The 19,121-nt window shown below is 42.6% G+C and overlaps 1 protein-coding gene across 1 annotated transcript in view; it reads right to left on the bottom strand.

The window, feature by feature from the left end:
* LOC306733176 (signal transducer and activator of transcription 5B-like) overlaps positions 1-18,404 on the bottom strand; it is a 29,490-nt gene extending 11,086 nt beyond the window's left edge. Inside the window, exons 1-13 of the mRNA XM_079214376.1 lie at positions 18,292-18,404; positions 11,093-11,227; positions 9,905-10,061; positions 9,073-9,162; positions 8,668-8,845; positions 8,060-8,190; positions 5,422-5,573; positions 5,031-5,186; positions 2,003-2,182; positions 1,666-1,753; positions 1,030-1,152; positions 720-812; positions 154-360 (exon numbers count right to left, since the gene is read on the bottom strand). Of these exons, the coding sequence (XP_079070502.1) occupies positions 154-360; positions 720-812; positions 1,030-1,152; positions 1,666-1,753; positions 2,003-2,182; positions 5,031-5,186; positions 5,422-5,573; positions 8,060-8,190; positions 8,668-8,845; positions 9,073-9,162; positions 9,905-10,061; positions 11,093-11,220 (1,683 nt within the window). The 5' untranslated portion in view covers positions 11,221-11,227; positions 18,292-18,404. The remainder of the gene's footprint in view (positions 1-153; positions 361-719; positions 813-1,029; positions 1,153-1,665; positions 1,754-2,002; positions 2,183-5,030; positions 5,187-5,421; positions 5,574-8,059; positions 8,191-8,667; positions 8,846-9,072; positions 9,163-9,904; positions 10,062-11,092; positions 11,228-18,291) is intronic.
* Positions 18,405-19,121: the final 717 nt, after the last annotated feature.

Raw genomic sequence — 19,121 nt, 5'->3', positions numbered from 1 at the left:
CAGTGATATTGATTTGAGGACGTATCTGCCACCCCTAGCGTGTGTGTCAGAGCAATTGAAAAGGTGCAATGGAGGGACAGGCTCCGTCTCAGTTCCGGTCTCCGTCAGAATGTGACATGCAGTTGTTAAGCGGTGGAAAGCAGCTGGCCTCACCCGGTTGAACTGGGCCCAGGATATGGTCATGTTGCAGGAGTCCTCGGGGTTGTTGCTGCTGCTTGTGAAAGCTTTCTGTGCCAGGAAGACCAGGTTGTCCTCCGACAGGCCACGCCCACTGTGCATCTCTGCCTTGTACTTCATATCAAGGGTGTCACACAGCTGGGGCCACAGCACCTTGTCTGGCACGGTGAACGGCACCCTGCCCTGAGGATGGTAAATGGTAAACGGCAAATAATAAATGGACTTGTGCTTGTATCAAGCTTTTCTAGTCTTACAACCACACAAAGTGCTTTAACCCTACATGTCAGCAGGCTATCATGCAAGATGCCACCTGCCCATCAGGACTTTAAATAATAATGCATACCCATTCACATACTCCAAATTGGTAACAGACTAAGATTTCACAAAAAAAGCAGTCCGCCAAAATGCAGATATGATTCAAGGCCTTTGACGGCCCATTTTCAAGATGAGACCTTGTGTGTGAGATTATGGGGAGCTATTACTTGGTGCAGCCCCCTCCTGGCATGGTGAAGTATAAAAAAGGCCATCATAGGGAAACTCACCGGCTCAGCAAAGGCATTGTCCCACAGGACGGTGGCTGTGGCGTTGTTGTCCTGACTGCCATGGACGATCACGACCACAGGCAGCGATAAGGTCTGCAGGTTACAGACGAGGGACACATCATATATTAATACACAGCTAATGTAATATATCGTAGACATTTCACTACAAGTATCTTAAGCCTTGCAAAGGAGGCAGAGACACTGGAGAGGACATCAGTAGCTGATGGCCAAGGAGCATAGCTGACCGGTCAATAACAAGCAAGACACCCAGTTTAGATGTTTAAAAAGGTCAAATGTTCCATCTGATTACTTTGACATGGAAGACCAGCTCGTTGCCCCCGACGCTGAACTGTGATTCAAACAGAACTGTGAACTTCTCCTCCGTCACCGACTCTGCACCTCGACGGTCCGATCGCTTGATCCGCTTTAGTGACTGTATGAAGACACAAGAGGAGATTAGAGACAGATTCATTCATCACAATTAACACAGCCAGTGTGTTTTCAATCCATGGACAATAGCTGGGCATCAGGCAGAAGATGCTCCAATTTACTTGATATATATTTACTAGATATGTCAGACTTTATACACACACACACACACACACACACACACACACACACACACACACACACACACACACCATGCTCTACTATTCTAACCTAAATCATGAGAATCCTTATTATTATCCTCGGCTCTCACTAAGCAGCCAACATGCACATGATGCACGGCCAGAGAAAATGGCCCTTAAATGCTCCATTGCCGGACAGCAACCGGTGAAAGGGTAACTCGGGAGGCAGGCTGGCCTTGTGTGCTCGGATTCATTTGACATGCAGCTAAAACACCAGGCATACGTTGGTTTGAATGAAAAAGAAACTTTGAGAACGGAATTTGTTGTGTTGGTAGAATGAGAATACAATCACCATAATGTATCACTCTTACACTCACCATGTTTCTGAAGTGTGCACTGAGAGTGCCAGTGGCCTGCTGATACTCCATTACACAGTTGTTGTTCAGGATTTCTCCACTGCTTTCACTACCAAGGATAAGAAAGCAGTTGGACACATTCTTAGAGACATAGCTGGACAACTCTACAACATGAGGATTTTAACATGATCACATGATAAATAAACACCCATGGAACTATTTATATTTGTTTGATAGCTGCTAATTCATTATTAATTGTCTTTCCATATCCAACAGAGTACCCGTTTTAATCACCCATTATTTGACCATAGGATTAGGAGCGCATAATGTGTGTTACCGGTGCATTCATCATTATCACCTGTGTGTGCTCTCATTCTTCAGCAGAGCTTTGGCCTGCTGCTCGCTAACAATGACAGCCTTGACCTGAGGTGGATTCATGTGGACGTTGAGCTTCCCACCCACCAGGAGGCGCACCGTGGCTGCAAACTTGGTCTGGGTCTTCAACACCTGGGGCGGCTGCTTTTCAATGATGAAGGTGCTGAAGAGAAGGGGGAGAGGAGACAATGACAGGATGGGCTGGTCAACATTTTCTCTCATGGGAGGATTTGAGTTGTCAAAGGGCAGAAATATTGATGCATGACATCAGCTCAGTGTGAAAAGGTTCAGGATCAGAGATTCTGTCCGTGAGCAGAAGGACAAAAGTTGCTTGTGGCACTCTTGCAGCAAACCCCACAAGAAACCAAGAATACGCCGTTTTTAAGTCCACAAAGCACACGTCAACTAGAAACTGGCCTCTAAAGTTTCCAGGCAGCAGTAAAAAAAACTGAATCAGAATTTCTCCTCTGAGGGTCAACAATTGGTCAGTTTCCAGTAACCGTGCAAAAACGTTCTCTTATATTTGATATAGTGCTGCAACTAATGATTATTTTAATAAATCGATTAATCGGTTGATTATTTTTTTCGATTAATTGGATTAAAAAAAAAAAAAACTAAAAAGCATTCATTTCCAACCCTTTATTTAAAAACAAAAGTGACAAAGAAAAGTGCAAATTCACAGTGCAAAACATCTTCAGAAAGTGCACAAACAGGTTGCTCCTTGAACATCCCTGACCTTTTAATTAAAAAAATACACACAAACAACACAAAAAACATACACATGTATGCTTTACATCTGCCAAATGTGAGCCCTTTGTATGACCACAACATCACGTTGTTGGCTAAGCCCAACTACGTGATTGGATTCATTCTACTTTGAGTAAAAATAAAACTTGCAGCCTCTCCGTGACTTATTGACTGGTGTAATAATCGTGTAACACAACGAATCGATAAGGAAATTTGTTGCCAACTCTTTTGATAATCGATTTTATCGATTCGTTGTTGCAGCCCTAATTTGATACCTCGAGTAGAACGACAACAGCAGAGTGTCAGAGTTACACCTCTGGTATACAGAGACGAGGACTTACAGCTGGCAGTCTAGGAGCCAAGTCTAAAACAAAGCCTCTCCTTGCTGGAGATAACCGTAAATGAACATGACCCCTGCCTTTTGCTGTATGCTGCCGACTGAATGTGAAAGCTTATGGTTAAATGTGACGTACTTGGGGACCAGGTAATTCTACTTACAATAATTTTGCAATAGTGTGAAAGGTATTTAGTTAATTTATTTTATTAAGGAATTGCTACTTTCAACAGCAAGTGAGCATGTTATGAGCGTTGGAAGAGAAGTGAAACAAAAACTTGATTCAGTAATTGTGCAATGTAATTCTGTGGTTAAGTAGCACCGTAAATATGGAACTACACTGCAGACTAAGTCTCTAATTAAGAGAGAGGTTGAACACAAACTTTAGTCTTCAGTAAAACATCTTTGGTGGATGCCGGCTGCATGAGAAGTCAGTAATGGGTTCATAGGATCTGAATGAGTAAGACATCAATCATGGTGTCAACCAGTGGCGGTCGGCCAATAAAAGGCCATGGGGCCTGGGCCCACCTTGAGCCACCAAAAAAAAAATATATATATTTATAATATTATTAATTATAAAAATTATAATATTAATAAATTATAAAAATTGTCAATATTTGTGTTTTTGAGATATGGAATATACCAAGTAATATTTGTAAAATAGGATATCTGCGCAAAATATATGCTTTTCCTGCTTGTCCTCTCTGCTAGTGCACCTCTGAGCTGCTCCCGTGCACGTCTATGCTGCGCCGTGCACGTGCTAGGGCCGAATTGATTCGGCCCAAGAAAGACCGGTCTAAGAAACAGTTTAGCCAGTCACTGATTAAAGATATAAATGAGTGACATACAATTTAGCCAATCAGAGCCCTAAAAAAGACTCACCGTGGGGCCACTCTCATTTGGCCCCAAGGTGCGCGTTCCCGTCTCCCGTTCTCGTCAGGGCTAGTCTCTCGAGGCGCCATTATAACAACATGACAGTGGCGATTGCAAGCCCTGCTCTTCAAAGAAGACCAAACCCAAACTCGGTAAAATCTCTCCTCCAACACCTGTTTGAGAGAAGAACTTTGGCGGAGAAACTACAGGTAAAACACTTGGTCCCAGATCAACTGGACCTCACCATAAGACAACAGACTGGCGTGAAAGGGAAGCAGCTTCTGTAAAGACGACTACACCAGGACGGTTTGGCTAAGCTAGCTGCTGGATGCAGTCGTGCCAACGGCGTATTTTGCTTTCCATGCTGGCTTTTTAAATCTTCGGGGACCGATCCAGCATGGACAGATACGGGAGTAAGGGACATGAAGCACATTTTATCCAAAATAATTGATTGTGTGAAGTTTTGTGGGGCTTTTTAGTTGGCCTTGCATGACGAAACTGACTTCTCGGAGTGCTGGCGGAGCACCGTAAGACAGCCAACGTTTTTAAAGGCACGTCAAAGACGGCACAAAATCAGCTGTTTGACAGCATGCTGTCGGTTATTATATGATATGTAAGTGACCCAATTTGTGTTCTGGCTTTAGAAACTGTTTGTCAATCAATGTTGTTGTTTTTGTTACACGTGTTTTGCCTGCGTTAAGCTACATTTATCTGGTTTCCTGTTTTAAGATGATGCTTTTATTTTGAAGGCGGCTCGCAAAGTTAAAAAAGAAATCGCATTGCATGTCAAAACCTACGGAAAATATGGTCATTTTTTTATACAAATTAGAAACAGTAACGGTATTAGTACTCGGCGGAAGAGGCACAAGGTTAGTTAAAGTTGTAATAAATGTAATAACTGTATGTTTTAAGGAAATTGCCGTGAGTGTTGGCTCTGTGTGTGTGTACGCTACTAATGCAAACGAGGATTAAGTAAACAATTATTGTTTTTTTCTGCAAGTCCACAGGCACTGCCCAGGACCTCCACACTACTGAAGCGGCGATGTCTAGTTCTCACCTAGTAACCAGGGCAGAGATGATGTCGGTGATGTCGGCGTTCAGTTTGCTTAGCAGCTCTTCCATTGGGCCTGGCAGAGGCAGCTGCTGGGTGAGATGTTCACAGCGTCGGATCTGCTGCCGATTCTGCCAGATCAGGTCAGCAAGCTTCTCACACCTGGTGGACGGTGGACACACCGCCACAGTGTAGAAGTAAAAGGGAAGAAGAAGAACATGAGGCTGCGTTCCTCTGCGTGAGTGCATACAGCCTGTGTATAACTTTATGATTTCTATAGACATTTTTTATGTAAAAAATTAATAAAATAAAATTTCCCTCTACGTCAGAAAAGAGGTATGTAAAGCTCCATCCTATAATATGCCAGTTAAAATGGTTGGAACAGTGCAGTATATACCAGGACTGCAGGACATCCAGTCCCCCCTCATGAGGACCCCCGTTGCCAGCCAGCTGTTGCCTCCTCTTCCACTGGATGAGTTCCTCATCCAGGATCAGAGTCTGCTGCTTCCTCAGCAGGGCCAGGGTCTTCTGATGTTGTTCCGACAGGTCCTGCAAACACACCGCCAACCACATGCTGAGAAACCTTCGCATTTGTGATACGCGGGGGCAAAAGGGAAAGGATTGCAGCCGCTGGCAGCAGCATGAATTCATCACTTGCAAATGCTATCTGCCCCGTCTCGAGGTCTGATTTACGAAAGGGATTGCACTGATGCACAGCGAAAACAGCCATCAAGTTCTTAATTTTGATATTCTTTGGTGCCTGATTGAAATCATCCATGTGGCCAAGAATAAGGTTTTACTTTGCAGCAGAACAATGGCACGGAGTAAAAGAAAAATGTAAGTCTGACGAGAAGCAGAGGCATTTCTCAATACTGGGAATATTGCACCAAATGTCTTCATATTACCTCATTTAAATATCTGCAAATAGCCCAGAGAAGCTATGTGATTGGCAGTAGGGCTGGGCGGTATGGCAAAAAAATCCTATCACAGTATTTTGTAAGATTCTGGTTTCACAGTATATCACATTCCTTCATTGACGCCGAAAAGGACCGCCGTCGTCGTTCACCGCTCGCTGGCCAACTCGCTCGCAACTAGGGATGGGTATCGTTTGGGTTTTTTCCGATACCGGTGCTAAACCGATACTTTTTTATTGCCAAGGCAATTTTTCTTCTTCAAATTGAACAATATATTAACTGTTTAAAGTATACTATAAATAAATACATACAAAACACTTGCCTTTAAACTACAGCTTAAAAACTTTAAACTTCTTTTTAACTTTTAACTTCTTAAAAAGAGAACAGACACAGGCATCAGGTGGCCTGATGGGACCGTGTGCAACAGAACTCATAAACTGTTGGATTCTACAAACTGCTGCTTTACTGGACTACACGTCATCATTAATATCAACTGGGAGAGATTTGTTCCAGCAAGCCGAGGACGGACGTTCAAAAGCTCGTGCTCGTGTCTGCAGCGATCTCTCTGTGCGCTCGCTGTGTGTGAGCGCTGGAAGCACCGCCCCCTTGAGCCCCGCTCTGCATGCAGGCGGACAACAGAGAGCAGAGCAGCGAGTGTCCTCTGATCCGAGCTATTTTTATTTAATAAAGTATCAATACATCAAAATCTTAGCGTTTTTAACGTACGGGTACCACGCTACCTTTTTAGTATCTATATACCGTGCAACATTACTGTAGTGTAAAAAATATATATTTTAAATCGGCTCAGGCACCGAAAGGGAGCACCGAAATCTGCGTTGCTTTTCGGTCCGGTAGTTGGCACCCGTGTTGGAACCGGTGCCATATTGACACCGGTTCTCGGTACCCACTCCTACTCGCAACTGGCCAGCAGCTGTTTGTACGTTGGTACATAGAGGGTGTTAGGAAGCTAAACATGGAGAGACTTAGGACCCAGGGGAATGTAGGTGAAAAAAAGAGAGACAGACCGGAAGAGTCTGTCTCTTCCTGTGCGACGGAGATTCTTCTTGTGAAAGTGGGTGAGCTGTACCCAGCATGCAGTTCGGCGGTGTAATATTTTTAATCTACAATTATTAGTGTTACAAATTGTTTATGAGTCACAAACTGTTGTGTCGTGGTGTTTTGCGCTGTTAAAGAGCGTTAGTTGTGGGTTATTAATTGTTGTTATAAAGTTATAACAATGACTAAAGTTATAACCATGACACGGAAGTAGCTCGACCGCTGCGCCCTCAGCAGTGAACATTATATTTTGCTGCCTGCCGAAGAGCGACAACAGTTGTTACGGCTAAGTATGACGGTATATAAAAAATTCATACCGTATGGAAATTTGAAACCGGTATACCAGTTGAACCAGCCCTAATTGGCAGCACAGCTAAGGGTTCATTTTAAGGAAAGCAACAAAGAAAGCAGCAAGTTGCACGTGCACACAACGCACTCTGAGGTGCCGAGAAACAAAGCAATGCAGCAATAAATGCAGTGAAGAAGAAGACTGGGTGACAGTAAATAGGGAAGTAAACAATGCAGGTTTCAAACCGTTTGGACTTGGTAAATGTTTTATGAGGAAGGAAATTAATTCAACACATTTGTGAGACATCAATGATACGCAAGTTCAACCGGTAAATTGGTTTACAAGAATACAATTAATCAGAAAATGACAAGTAGGGTAATAAAGCAGAACTAGTGGTTATTTCCATGGTGGATGGCGGAAACGGTAACTGTTTTTACGGAGATAAGCGTCACGTTTGGTGTGAACGCAGTCTTATTGTCGAGCGAGTAAACTGACGCAACCAACGTGTCGCAAATATTCGCAACGCGTTTGGTGTGAACGCAGCTTAACTCTTTCCATAATCTTTGGTACCACCTTTGTTGTGCATCGGAACAACTCCGGTCTGCCTAAATATCTTGACAACATCTTTTATGTGGTTGCTATGCCATCGATCCATGAAGCTAGTATTGACAGGAGCCCTGTGGGTACCTTTCCCTCCCCTCGGCATTTATGTGTATACAGTATGTGTGCATGCGCGTGCGCGTGCGTGTGCGTGTGTGTGTGTGTGTTCTTCATACAAGCCTGTATTTCTGTAATGTGCTGGCCTCTCTGGTGAGCCAGGCCTCCACCGTGGTCCTCTTACTCTGGAGGGTTGTCTCCCGCTGGGTGCGCTCAGCTTGAGGCAGTGACGACAGGCTGCTCAGCTGGGCTAACGGAACAGGAGACAGGCACAACATTACAAACACCTGCTACCACAAAACCCTTCTGGGTAAATAAGGTAACTTTGGTAATTGTTGGCCAGCCCCTGGCTGCAGGTTGCTTTTCTACAAAGATAGAGATTCAAACTGGCAGGGCAGCGACGCAAAAACACCCATCTGGAGCTAAAACGGCTGGAGCTACATCTTCAGTTGGCTTTCTTTGGTTGGACTTTGTTGCATTTTGTATTTAGTAAATTCACCCTTCATCCATATGAGCCAATGAGTGGCCAGTAGGTTCTGTGCTGCTTAAGGTTACGGTTGTATCTTTAGAATTATTCTGATCAGAAACTAATTTTCTTAGATTATGCAAAGCACTGGAAAAAAATACAAACAATAGCGATTGGGAGTGTAAGTGTATCTGTTTGTGACCTTCTACATCTTAGCATGTCTCCGTCTCCTGTGTGTGCATGTGCATCGCTCATCCTTACCCTGGATGCGCAGATTCTCCTGGTACTGGATAATGAAGTACTCCTGGCTGTGCTGCAGCTTCCTAAGTTCATTCTCCGTCTCCTGCGTTTTCAGGCGGAGCTCTTCAAAGGACTGGTTGATCTGCTGGTGGCGCTGCGACAGGCTGTCCATGGCCTGCACCCCGCTCCCACAGCTGGCCTAAACACAGCATTTATAAAACTGTGCCGTCAGTTTGCCTCCAATAAATAACACATGTTGGAGTCCCAATGTTGATGGTCGTAGATAGAGCACGGCCGCACTTCTCCATCCTCTTACAGACATGTTCATCTCAAACCCAGCCACAACCTGGGGAATGCTGTGCACTGGGGGCGGGGTCACAGGTTTCCTGCAAATGATGACATGTCAACAAACCCTTGAACACTTACATTTGTAGCTTCTTGAACCAGCCGTTGCTCTGAGTGCAGGATGTGTTTAATGCAGCGCACCAGCTCCAAAGGACAGCGGTCATAAGTGCTCTGCAGAGATGTCACACACACCAATGATTAATACGATTCCTTCATTTAATCCAATACCATGCCAGCAATTTGGCCAATGTTAGAGTCAGAGCTCCTTCCGTCTCGCTCTTATTAAGAGCCAGTGTGAAAACAAACTTCATCGTGGTTATTCCTTAGTGCCCATATATTACCCGAACCAGAGGTTCCCAAACCGTGAATCGTGGGCCAGTACAGAAGAACCCTTATGCGACAGAAGAGCTGATTAAAGACACGGTTAGTCATCTTCTTCGAAAACATTTTTGATGTTTGCTGAAATTTTCGTTACAACCTTTACAGCAATAATTGAATCAAGTGCTCTGACAAAAAAAAGTTTAAAACCTGGTATCTGTGGCTGTCGCAGGACTGTAATACACAGATGTAGTGATTCGGAGTATACAGAGCATTACAGCGCTTCTCTGGCTATACCCAGCTGACTTCCTGCTGGCTCCCCACACACATGAACGCCATTCATTTCATCATACTGATACAGCTCTTTGTGACTTTTTTAATTGTTCGCACCCTTATGGATTAAGAGTTGTACCAATACACAGACTCCTTTCGGGATGTTTGCGAAAATCCAAGAGTGACGTTAACAAAGGAACCCCACAGGACACGTTTGTCTGAGCTGACAGGAGTATCACTACAGCGGAAAAGTAAGACCAGCTTGGTGTTACGTGTGCTATAGCTTCTTAATGTTCCAGTGAGGTTTCCCTTCTGCCGGTACCTTGAGCTGGTTGGCATAGTGGCCCAGCTTGATCTTGAGCAGAAAGCCATCCTCTCCTCCCTGTAACTGGGCTTTCTTCTGCAGCTCAGCCACCAGGTTTTCCAGCAGACGCTTGGCTTTAGCTTCCTCTGCTGGGTTGTCCAAATCCACCGAATCCCTATGGGATCACATTTTTTAACCAACCAATCCATATCACGCTCAGTGCCGCCTCACTGAGACGAGCCGGCGATGCCCACTTTGGCTCAGGACTAAATCATTGACATAAATCTCTCATTAACTTTGACTAACTCTGACTTCACTATGAAATGAAGTCAGAAGTTGTTATCGTCATAAACTTTGCTTCTATAGCGCATTTTGTAAAAATGTCACAAAGTGCTTCACAAAAATACATGGTAAACATATTTAGGGAAAGGTTTTTACCTAAAATAGTTTTTACAAATGCAACAAATTACATCATAAAAATAATAAAATAAAAGAGCATCATCAGGAATTGGGGACAGTTTGAACCAAAAATCTGAACTATATTTTTCCTTTGTTCAGCATCTGTACAGTTGTCATGGCTATATGTCATTTTAGTCATTTTAGTCATCGTTTATTCCATCGATTAATTGGATAATTAAAATTATCGTTATCATTAGAGCAATAGTAAATACCTGTATAGAAATGAGAAAATAAGACAGGTCTCTAATGAACAACTAATTGGTTTCCTTTCTTCCTTTTTCTTCAAATCACAAGAGACACTTTGAATTGTAACTTACATATATAAACAGTGTCTTTAGAAGGTGTAGTGGCGATGTTATAACCTGAAACCTGTTCCTTGCCCTGTCAGACATCTTTTTACTAATGTTGCCATGTTCCCAAGTTAACTTGTTGAGCACATTGTTATATAACTGAGAGAAATTGAAACCAAAAACGATATTCTCCAAAAACATCAAACAGTTGAATCAACAGCTCTTTGTTTAAACAGACAGAAATTCTAGTCAATTTGATTTAAATATTATATCGTTTTTTAGAAACTGAAGGACATTATATCATAATTATAAAGGATTATATTATATTTTGATTATATTCTTTTATGAAGGAATGTATATTAGAAAGAAATACAGCCACATGTAGCTTCTCTCCAAAGGGATTGATATTGGCATTGAAAAATGGGAATAAAACTACAGATCAAAGTCTTCTCCATACCAGAGCTGGCATTCAATCCACTGGGCCAGGTAGTGTCGCACCTCGATGGGGAAGTGCTGGCCGTACAGCGCCTGCATCTGGTGCAGGGCCTCACCCTGCAGCTGCTGGGCCTGGATCCACATTGCCATGATGCTCCTGTGGAGGCAGGCGGATGGCAGGAGAACGGATGAAGGAAGAGGGGAAGGAACCACAAGCAAGAGCAGTAATCAGGAGGATGACCAGTAAGAGTAAAGAGACAAGAGAGGACGATGGGGTAGAGCACAGATGTCAAACTCAAGGCCGAATCCAGCCCGCCGCGTCATTTTATGTGGCCCGCGACGGCTTCACGGACCCGTTTTCAGTGAATTGCGGACCTTTGCATGGGCTTTTATTTTGAAGGGGATTTTGTATGTGCTTTTATTTTGAAGGAGATTTTTAATGCAGCGGAGTGCCATCTATTCACTCTTCAATGCTGCGTTCACAACACGCTTTACTTGCGTGAGTTTACACGTTGGACTATTTGTGATAGTTAAGCTTCATTACTGACTTTTTTATTCCATGTTTGTGCATGAAAACACAGTCTGTTAAAAAAGGCTGAAGTTATAAAAATATTATGTGTGTTGTATTACCTCATGTCCTTAACCCTTTGGAGTCGGGGGTCATTTTCTTGATTTTACATAATTTCTTAAATTCACTTTTTAAAGTCACTTGCATATGATAGATACCCATGTGTTTTACATCTAAAATTGCAGAACAATCTCAGCTCTCTATATAATGAGGCACTATTGTCATAAGGCAAAAGTGTAAAGAGAAATATTACTCTAAAGCTGAAAAATGTAATCTAGATTTTGGAAAATCTTCATATCTCTTGTGAAAACATAGCTTTACTCAGGAGGTCGAACTGTTTTGGTGCTTGAAATTAGTTTACCAACGGTCTTAGGTTCACAAAAGCAGTGAAATATATGAATACAAAAATGGTAGAAACATGTAAATAAATGTCTAAAATCAAATTTATTATTGTATGGTGAGGTGATTAGCTGTGGCTGGCGTTGTGGCCTGCAGTGATGATTTGGCAGAGACGGACTGGAGGCTGCTAAAGCGATGCTGCATGTTGTCCTCTGGACCCTGGCAGCTGCAAATCCTCTCTGTAAAATACATTACTAATAGTTAGTATAAGTTCACTGAAAGAAAGTAACAGGATAGTGACAATATTTGATTACGCCCCGTTCAGTCTCATAACCACCATGTACCCATTTAGCTACTGCACGTTAGCTACTGCACGTTAGCTGCGCACAGTTAGTGCATTTTGCAGTGGGTAGCTCCGTGTGAGCAGCAGCTAACGTAAACACAACGGCAGTAACGATTAACAGAGATCCAACACTACTAAGCGTACTAAGTTCACTGAAATGAAGTTAACGGGGATCGTGACAATATTTGAGCATCCACCGTTCAGTCTTATAGTCAGCCTGTAGACATATATAACCCTGTTAGCAATTGTTAGCTCGCTACCCGCTAGCTTTGTGTTAGCAGCGGCTCTATCTGGCTACAAGTCCCATTACTAACGTAAATATGCTATTGCAAAGTTCAGTAAATACACATACCCATCTTCCAATGGATCCCTTTGCTTGGCGTTGTCCTGTACATCTCAGGGATCGACTCCTTCAGGATCTATTTATGGTTGAAGCTGCACTGTTCTCCAGTATAGCTTTGCTTAGCCTGCCTGCTCTTTTTCTCTCTCTCCCGGTGAAGCTGTGTACGCATCATATGACACGTCTGGGTGTGTAAAATGCTCTATCTTGCTGTGTGAATCTCATATGATCTCGTGGACAAAAGGCAGAGGAAGCTGAAGTTTAACTAAATCTTGGGAGACGTGGAACCATATTTCTGTGCAGAATAATCGTGACCGAGTGAATATTTTCAAAAAAGCAGAATCGAATAGCGCGTGCGCGCGCTCGAAGATCTCGAAGGGTTAAGATGCACTTTTTGTTTTTTTTAAATTGAGTGTAAAAGGGAATATTTCAAACATTTTTTATTGTGTTGGCATACTGTGATATTGTGTACTGTCTCAGGTTCAAACTGCACCATATCATTAAATCAATTTGAGAAGTTGAAAATGTCCCTCGCATTGTATCTCAGCTTGTCATTAAGGGGTCAAGGTGGGTCCTGCAGCCAGACCAGTTGAACCACTGCCCCAGACCACATGCATGTCTTTATTTGTTCACAATTATTTGTTGGACCAGTTATGTCCTTCTCAACTGTGACAAAAAAGCTTTAAAGAAAGTTAATATAATAACATGCGTTTGATCTTTGTCTTTGTTATTTTCTTCCGTTTTAAGTTTGATCTTTAGCAATGTGGGTTTCTTAACCCTAAATTAAATGGACTTCTGTCATAGTAACAGAGAAATTTGCTTCCATATATTTTTACATTTATATAAATGCATGTACAATATTTTTTCACTTGAATAAACAATAATCTAATACAAAGACAGTTAACATTATGTTCGGGAGGAGTTAAATGTATACAGTGTTACAGTTACAACCGGCCCTTTGAGGACGACCATGATGCTGATGTGGCCCGGGGTGAAAATGAGTTTGACACCCGTGGGGTAGAGGATAGAGGAAAGAGGAAAGAGGGATTCAGGAAATCATATGGACCTGTATCTGCCCAACTAGTGAGCAGTATCAGAGGAATGTGTTCCCATTAATCTCTTTACATCACTTTGGATGAGGTGCAACAGCTAAATACATGCAAGGAACTAAACACGTTTTGTCCTAAGTTACCGTTATCTGTCCATGAGCTGAAATGCAGTAATTAACTGAGCAAAACGGTCTCCAAAAAGGCCGGGGTCTCTCTCCTTCCACCAGCGCTGCAGTGGCAAATGTCAGACAGGGGTCAGGAAGGGGTTCTGTGTGTGTGTGTGTGTGTGTGTGTGTGTGTGTGTGTGTGTGTGTGTGTGTGTGTGTGTGTGTGTGTAGTTTGTTGTCTCGATAGGCCAGCAGACACACATCAACCACACGGTCCCGGACAACATCGACCCCCTCCAGTTTGCCTACCGCTCCAACCGATCAGTGGACGACGCGGTAGTAATAGCTCTACACCACACTCTGCAACACCTGGAAAGCAGCAGAACGTATGCCAGGATGCTTTTCCTGGACTACAGTTCTGCCTTCAACACAATCCGCCCGGGAAAACTGATCGAGAAGCTGTCAGACCTTGGCGTCCCAACCCCCACCTGCAACTGGATTCTGGACTTCCTGACAGAAAGACCACAAGTGGTAAGAATGGGAAGACGGGTGTCTGCTGAGCTCACAATCAGCACAGGATCCCCACGTATTTTATATTTTGTCTCTTTCCTGTATAGTGTGTTTTCTTCTTATTATTATTTCTTCCAAAACTGTTGACTCAGAGAGCCCTGCGAAAAAAATTCCAATGAGTCTGGACTGTTAGTCTAGGCTCAAATGGCCAAATAAAAACCTTGAACCTTGGGACATAAGACTGTTTTCGGGTAATTGTCGAGCAACCACGTTCCATTATACATCTTATCATTCCTTTTATATAAAAATACCTCCGATGTCGGCCTGTTTAACTGAACAAAAGCGATCCCATTTTTAAAAAGCAATTGAGAAGAAAAGTAAATTGTGATGTGCCTTGACCTTGTTCTGTCTTTTGTAAGTTTGTGGGCGGAGAAGGGAGCACCTGGTTTGGTTCACCTCGCGGCACGACCGACATGAATTATTCTTTTCATTTAACATTTCGGTTATTTATCTATTAAGTAGCCAAGATGTCATATGCAAAACAATTAAAAGAATATAGCTGATTGTTATGAATTACTATAACATTAGCGTATTTATATTAATAATTATAAAAAAAATGGGACGAACTCTAACATTCTGGGTGGAAGTAACCCACCTAAATAACAAGAAGGAAAAACAATTACTTATTTTTCCAAAACAGCAGAAATCTCAAAGTCTCATTCAGTGGTAAATGATAGTTGGTTCTCACGTGGTTCTAAAAGGTCTGCAGTAGTGCTATCTTAAAGAAGAACCTTAATGAAGTTATCTTACACTCTGAAAGTAACCCTTACCCTACCTACTGCTTGTTATGTTATTCATTCTAAATATTGTTAATATCATTATCCTTCTTGCCAATCTATATGGGAAATTATTCATATTCAGTAATTGTTCAGTTATAAACAAAGACACTGGGATGCAGTTTAATTTTTAAGTTTATATGTGGTACATACGCCTATCAAATATTGTATATCTATGTTGAACGTACTGCAAGGGCTGCTTTGTTGAATTTAGTTGAATTTACCCCTAAGAAGTTAATGGGTCCTTTTCTTTTGAACACAATGAGATACAAACAAGCTTTTGATATATTTTTCATGAAATTGAACCTTTAATTATCCACAGAGAATTTTGTAAAAATCGAAGCCAGCGTTTAGGAAGATTTGAGGAAAAAATTGTTTTTATCAAATTTCAAAATGGTGGAAATTCTAAGTAGGCGGACTATAGTGCGACCACGTACTTTTTTGTAGAGCAGACACAACCGGACATGTGTGCCAAATTTCAGGTCAATTGGTGATAGGGGGCAAAAACTGTGGGCTTTCACAACTCACAGGTTGTCAAAAAAAACACGTTTTTTTAGGGGGCGCTATCTGACTTCCTGTACGGTTTAAAGCATGGTCCCAAGAGAGTTATTTCTAAGTTTACATGTGTTACATATTCCTAGTTTTGAGTCATTCAAGTCATATCAGGCAACTACATCTTTGCCTTTAAATGTGTGTGCCAAGTTTCGTTACGTTTCGAGCATGCTTAGTCCCTCAAAAGTACCTTCGTTGTTGACCGCGAAGGATGGGGCGCCACGGCAACAGCGTTACACAAAAAATCAAAAGCTTTAGGGGCTGACATCATGAAAGTCTTATGTTTGTCTAGAAGTAATTGGAAGTTGATCTGATTGACCGACTAAGAGAAGCAAGCCAAAGTATAGAAATATTTACTTCATGTTGCCATTAGGTGGCGCTATGACTCTAATTAAAAATTAGACTGCACATGTCTTCAGGCCTGGAGGCTGATCAAACATGTGAAACCTGGAAAGGATCTTATCATGTGGAGTCGAGTTACATCGGTTTATTCGGTCATGGCGAAGGATCGAACTTCTGCGATGGACCGACGCGACGCCGTTCAACGGATCCTTACAATCTTCAAGGTGATGCATTATCAATGTCTTAAGTCTGTTCCGACGCATTTTGAGAGGGATCTGAATAATCTGTGAGGAGCACGGTGTACAAGTAGAAAACATGTAACTTCCTGTTGCCTCTAGGTGGCGCTATGACTATGATGAAAATTGATCATATGGATGTCTTCAGGGTCAGGAGGTCATGGCATATGAGAAATATGGAGTAGATTACATCATGTACGGCCGAGTAAAAGCAACTTCCATTTTCATGGAAAATGGTGTCTCTTTGCCGCTGCTCTGCGCTCACATAGTTCGATATTTTGAAAATCCTTTGATAACTTTTCCCTGCAAAGGTCTCATCATATTGCCCGAATGTGAAATCAATCGTGTGTAATCTCTAGGAGGAGTTCGTCAGAATACAACGCCTGAAAACAAGGAAAATGACAAAATTGATCGGTTCACTGCAGCGCCCTCTAGTGTTTGAATATTATGAAACAATTTGGGTATGTTAAGGGACACGATGTTGACATATGCTACAAAGTTTGTGAAGATAGGCCAAGTAATTAGGAAGTTATGTGTATTGACATATTGAGCCACGCCCCTAAGAGGTTAATTGGTTAATAACTTCTGAACGCAATGAGATATCAACACGGTTGACAATACAGTTTGATTACATTGAGCCAATGATGATTCACAGAAAATTTTGTAAGAAACGGACCCAGCGTTTAGGAGGAATGGGCAAAAATGTGTTTTTTACAAAATTCAAAATGGCGGAAAATCTAATTAGGCGCATTTTAATTTCACGGATGAGTTTTTTGTAGAGCAGTCCCACCCGGACATGTGTGTAAAATTTCAAGTCAATCAGCCATAGTTGGCAAAAAGCGTAGCCTTTCTGCCTAAAGGGGGCGCTATAGAGACATTTTCTCAGACTTTTGGTCGACACCCAAATTATATTAAAATGTTCGCCGAGTCTGATGGGTGTGCAAAGTTTGAAGAATGTAGGTTTATCCCAAGCACCTCTTTTCCCTGCGCATAGGTCGGGAATAATAATACTTAGCATTTCAATAGGTCCTCGATCTGACTACGTCAGTACTCGGGCCCTAATAATAATAATACTTAGCATTCTAAATAAAGTAACTTTTTAATGAATTCGTCAATAAAAAAATAATATAAATATATAAAAATAAAAAGACATATTTGCTCAACAGCTATCCCATAACAGATTTACGCTGCTGGCCTGCCGTGACAACAACACATGCACACTTTCCCTCCACAGTCTGGAGGTTTTCCCGGAGCTGTGGCCCCTCCCTAGTTGAAGACGAGTCGAGGGAAGGCGCTCAGCTGCCGACGGACCGACACCGTGGTGCCGCTCGGCTCGGCAGCTTCTCTCCGGCGACCGGACGAGCGTCGTCCGGCGCGGCCACTCACCCGCCGCTGTCAGGGGTCCACACGCGCCGTCTCTCACGTTTTGGCAACTGTCAAGACTTCAAAGTAGAAGTGTTCTCTAATATGCAGTACGACTAAATAAGGAATGTATTGGTGATGTGTCTGATGTGTATGAGTCATAGAAACGAAGCCTGTCATTTAGCCGTAAGAAGTGCGTATATTGCACGGCCTGTGAGTACGTGTTGATGTTATCTTCGGCTACACTAGAGGGCAGGACGCATCGGTCCGCAGCAGGAAAGCTTGCTCTAAAAAAGTTTAGGAGGTAGCTTAGCTCGCTAACATTAACGTACGTTGAGGTCGGCTCTTTTGGCAACCATGAAACGCAGCAAACTTGCAAAAGGCGACCTCCGAGTGTCGCTAAACAGATGTTCACGTGATGTGCGGGAATGTGTTGCACCCACGTCACGTTTGTCACCTCGGTAGACAACACAGCGCGAGCTAACAAGCTAGCGAGCGAGGGAGGGAGGGCTAGTCTTCGAGCTCGCGAAGTGGGGAAAGCTCCCCGATGAAGTAACTTGAACGTTGCAGCGCTCGAGCTAAACTTCCCGTGCATGCGCCACGAGCAAGTTAGTAGTTAGTTAGGTCTGGAGCTCACCTCTTCAGACGCGGCAGCAATCCTCACAGCAACACCATGGACGGGCGGTGGACACTCAACAACTTTCAAACCTCACGGGCTGGTTGACGTGCACGTCACATCGCCGACTAACGTTACTTACAGCCGCTTGGTGTCTGGCAAAGCAGCTGTTGTTGACCAGCATGAATTCACGGATGAAAGCCAAAGACAGCTTCCGATTTTAAATTTCAGAATAAAGATCTTATTATTAAACCATAATGTTATATTCGGCGTACTAGCCGTTGATTAATGTGCATTTTTGTTCCTACGTACCTTGTTTATAATAGGACACATCCATAAAGTCTGCTGAAGAGGATTTGTTTGGTGTTTTCATCCAATATTTATGATAATGATAGTTTTCACGTTTTTTTATTTAGGTACAGAAACCAGCCATTTCCGGTCAAATTCATGCTCACTTCAGATAGCTATTTCCGCCAACAGCCCCACCTATGTGAGGATGAGTCAGAATGAAAGGAGGCAACAGGTTGAATGGGAAGAGTTAGGAGTGACATCATCATATCTTTTTCAAATGTACACATTTAAATTGCTTTTTTTTTAACTTCGGATTTCATCTGACTCTGCAGATGATATGCTGTAATTGCTTTGCATTCCATTTGTTGTGACCTGTGGCTGAAGAAAGATACCGTTTTGTTATATTCTACCATATATATTTAAATCGATGAAACGTTTGAGAAGCCTACATTTTTACTATTTGCCGTAAAATGTTTTATACAATTGTCAATAAAAACAACAACTAGGGATATTAAACATTTGAAACAATGACAATGTTCTCTGATTCCACTGAAAGGGTC

Source organism: Taurulus bubalis (assembly GCF_910589615.1).
Source record: "Taurulus bubalis genome assembly, chromosome: 2".
Classification (NCBI taxonomy): domain Eukaryota; kingdom Metazoa; phylum Chordata; class Actinopteri; order Perciformes; family Cottidae; genus Taurulus; species Taurulus bubalis.
This window is presented reverse-complemented; position numbering and strand designations above follow the sequence as displayed.